General features: G+C 47.3%; 1 protein-coding gene across 1 annotated transcript; it reads left to right on the top strand.

Annotated features, from left to right (window-relative positions):
* The first annotated feature begins 1,252 nt into the window (after positions 1–1,252).
* LOC117088340 (histone H2B type 1-B) lies at positions 1,253–1,917 on the top strand. The gene has a single exon (XM_033219544.1). It carries the CDS (start codon positions 1,301–1,303, stop codon positions 1,679–1,681), a length of 381 nt encoding a protein of 126 aa, XP_033075435.1. The 5' UTR covers positions 1,253–1,300; the 3' UTR covers positions 1,682–1,917.
* The last annotated feature ends 1,609 nt before the right edge of the window (positions 1,918–3,526 follow it).

Here is a 3,526-nt window from a genome sequence, read left to right as displayed (position 1 = left end):
ACTTACATTCAGAGAATGAGAATTCCATGCTATTTTGTTACTGGTCAACAGCCAGTTTCCTTACCCTTTGTTTTCTAAGTCTAAGTCACATTCCCACCCTGCCTGTTCTCAAACTGTCTTATTTTGGTTGGCTTTAGTTTCACTTTCTATACTCTAAAATGTAGTTTCTTAAGGAAGGTTTTTCCTCGAAACTTAACTTTTAAACCATTAGGCTATGGGGGCGGTGGCTCACGCCTGTAATCCCAGCATTTTGGGAGGGCAAGATGGGACGATCAACTTGAGGCCAGGAGTTCAAGACAACCCTAGCTAAAATGGTGAAAACCGTCTCGAATAAAAACACAAAAATTGGCTGGGCGTGGTAGCAGACGCCTGTAATGCCAGGTACAAAGTATACAAAGTAGGCTGAGGCATAGAACCGCGGGGTGGAGGTTGCAGTGGGCCGATATCGCGCCGCAGCATTCCAGCCTGGGTGACAGAGCGAAACTCTGTCTCAAAATAAACCAATCCAAACCAAAACCAAAAGGTACTCGAAACACAAGCAAGTTACCATCCTTTCTTGTGAAACAATGGACGGTTCTGAAAAATGCCGTTGCAAGTTTAAGGTACGTTTTCTGGTTTGAGTGGACTTTAGTTGCTCTTGGCCTTATCGTGACTCTCGGTTATTTTGGCAACAGGATGGCAGGACGCCTCCCCGAGTAATAGTGACTTTGCCCAGCAGCTTGTTGAGCTGCTCGTCGTTGCGGAAGGCCACCTGCAGGTGGCGGGGGATGCTGTGGGTCTTGTCACGTACGGCGCTGCGTGTCAGCTCCAGGATATCGGCGGCCAGGTATTCTAAGCACAGCGGCGCGCCGGCTTCGACAGGCTGAGAATAATTGCCCTTTCGAAAAAGACGATGAACCCTGCGCTACTAGAAACTGCAAGCCTGCAACCGATGAACAACTTTTTGCTTTACTTCCGTTTTCCACGTCCAAACATAGTGACCTCTGAAAACGGAAAGACAAGCAAGATGGAATGGCGCCTGAACAAATACTTTTATACAAACTGCAAGGCTGCAATAGAGAGTTATCCTATTGGTCAATTATGTTTCGTGCTTTATCCAATAGAAAAAGAGTCTGTAAATTCCATATTTGCATAAACCCCACCCCTCAGTGAAACTGTGTTTCTTTTATCCAATCAGAAGTGAGGAATCTTAAACCGTCATTTGAATCTCAGGACTATAAATATATGGGCTCTGAACTGTTCTCTCTACTACTCCGGTGAAGAGTGTTAGTAGCTTTTTTATTTTGTTTTAGGAATAGCAATGCCTGAACCTTCTAAGTCTGCTCCTGCCCCTAAAAAGGGCTCTAAGAAGGCCATCACTAAGGCGCAGAAGAAGGATGGTAAGAAGCGTAAGCGCAGCCGAAAGGAGAGCTATTCCATCTATGTGTACAAGGTTCTGAAGCAGGTCCACCCCGACACAGGCATCTCCTCCAAGGCCATGGGGATCATGAATTCCTTCGTCAACGACATCTTCGAGCGCATCGCGGGCGAGGCTTCCCGCCTGGCGCACTACAACAAGCGCTCGACCATCACCTCCAGGGAGATCCAGACGGCTGTGCGCCTGCTGCTGCCCGGGGAACTGGCTAAGCATGCTGTGTCCGAGGGCACCAAGGCTGTTACCAAGTACACTAGCTCCAAATAAGTGCTTATGTAAGCACCTCCAAACCCAAAGGCTCTTTTCAGAGCCACCTACTTTGTCACAAAGAGAGCTATAACCACAATTTCTTAAGGTGGTGCTGCCGCTGTTCTGTTTCAGTTCTAGAGGATCAACTGGAATGTTAGCGAAGGCAAGTTTTAGAGCCAAGGTTAACTTGGACGGGGCAGCGCGCCGTGGCTCTCGCCTTTAATCCCAGCATTTTGGGAGGCCGAGGCGGGCGGATCACTTGAGGTCAGGAGGTAGAGACTAGCCCGGCCAACATAGTCTCTACTAAAAATACAAACGTTAGGCGGGGATGATGGCGCTCTTTCTCATCTGCCTTTAGCAAACTTCTTTGTTCCCCCTGGGTAAGCCTTCGGGTACTAGTTCTAATTCCTTAGATATGGTCACTACTCCCTCCCTGGTCTAGCACAGGAAACCTTCCTTTCTGGATAATGAAACAAGTAATGCAATTCAGGGTACAGTGTTTCTGTGGGAGTCATTAGCCGTTAACCGCTTGAGATGAGGGGGAGGGGAGCAGAAAAGTCTAAGAGACAAAAGGGCATGTAGTTTGCCTATGCTGTAAATTCTTACCTCCAGTATTGAGGAAACAAGCGAAGTCTGATTTCCCGGGCGCCTTTATAGGGAGTATTTCCCGTTCCACAAAATGAAATCGCAGTAGTTTTGCGTTATAATTGCTTATCAATGACAACAGCTATATAGTTTACATATTTCATGCATCCCAGAAATCCAGATTCCCATTTCCTAGGCCACTTAACTTTCGGATTTCCAGCTCTGCGAGATACAAAAGGGTTTGAATTTTGTGCCCTTCCCCATCTGGCCCTACTGCAAAGATACTAGGAGAGCCCCACTTGGAGAGGGAAGCATTTTTCAAGACATCCGGGACGCCAAAAACAATATAGCTAGAAAAAGGCAGGAAGGGCACTAGTTGAGGAGGACTCAGTAGGCCAATTCTGGGTCTGGGGCTGGGGGAAGAAATGGAAGAAGAAAAGAACCTGTTGATTGCACACTAAGTAGGAGGGGATGGGGGAATCGGAGGGGAGTATTTTAAGTGAACTTATGGGCATTATATGTAGGTGACATTCAGCAGTGTCTTTGGATGAAGAAATAAAGTTTCTCAAACAGTTTTTGTTTTTGTTTTGAGAAATGGTCTTGCTCTGTTGGCCAGGCGCCATCATAGCTCACTGCAACCTCGACTTCCCCAGCTCAAGCTATCCTCTAACTTCAGCCCCTTGAGTAGCTGGGACTACAGAAAAGCGCCACCACACCCAGTTAATTTTTTAATTTTTTGTGGAGGCAAAGGGTCTTACTATGTTGCCCAGGCTGGTCAAGTGAACTCCTGGGCTCAAGTGATCCTCCTGCCTTGGCCTCCCAAAGTGCTGGGATCATAGCAATGAGTCACTGCACCTGGCCCAGATTTAATTTTTAAGAATCTTTTAAAAGAGGTTCTGGGCCGGGTGTGGTGCAGCTCAGGCCTGCAATACCAGCACTTTGGGAGGCCAAGGTGGGAGGATCACTTGAGCCAAGGAACTCAAGACCAGTCTGGGCAACTTAGTGAGACCTTCTGTCTCCACCAAAAATTTAAAAATTAACCAGGCCTGGTGGCACATTTCTGTAGTCCCAACTACTGGGGAGGTTGAAGTGGGAGTATCATTTGAGCCTGGAAGGTGGAGGTTGCAGTAAGCTGTGATGGCACCACTGCACTCCAGCCTGGGTGGGGACAGACCCTGTCTCAAAAATAAAAAAAAAATCTGGATGCCACACAAAATGTCAGTGAACAACTGTAAGTGAAGCACTTCCCATCCTAGTACTGTATATGCAAACTACCGT

Source organism: Trachypithecus francoisi, unplaced genomic scaffold (genome assembly GCF_009764315.1).
Source record: "Trachypithecus francoisi isolate TF-2019V2 unplaced genomic scaffold, Tfra_2.0 Lachesis_group10, whole genome shotgun sequence".
Taxonomy (NCBI): domain Eukaryota; kingdom Metazoa; phylum Chordata; class Mammalia; order Primates; family Cercopithecidae; genus Trachypithecus; species Trachypithecus francoisi.
This window is presented reverse-complemented; position numbering and strand designations above follow the sequence as displayed.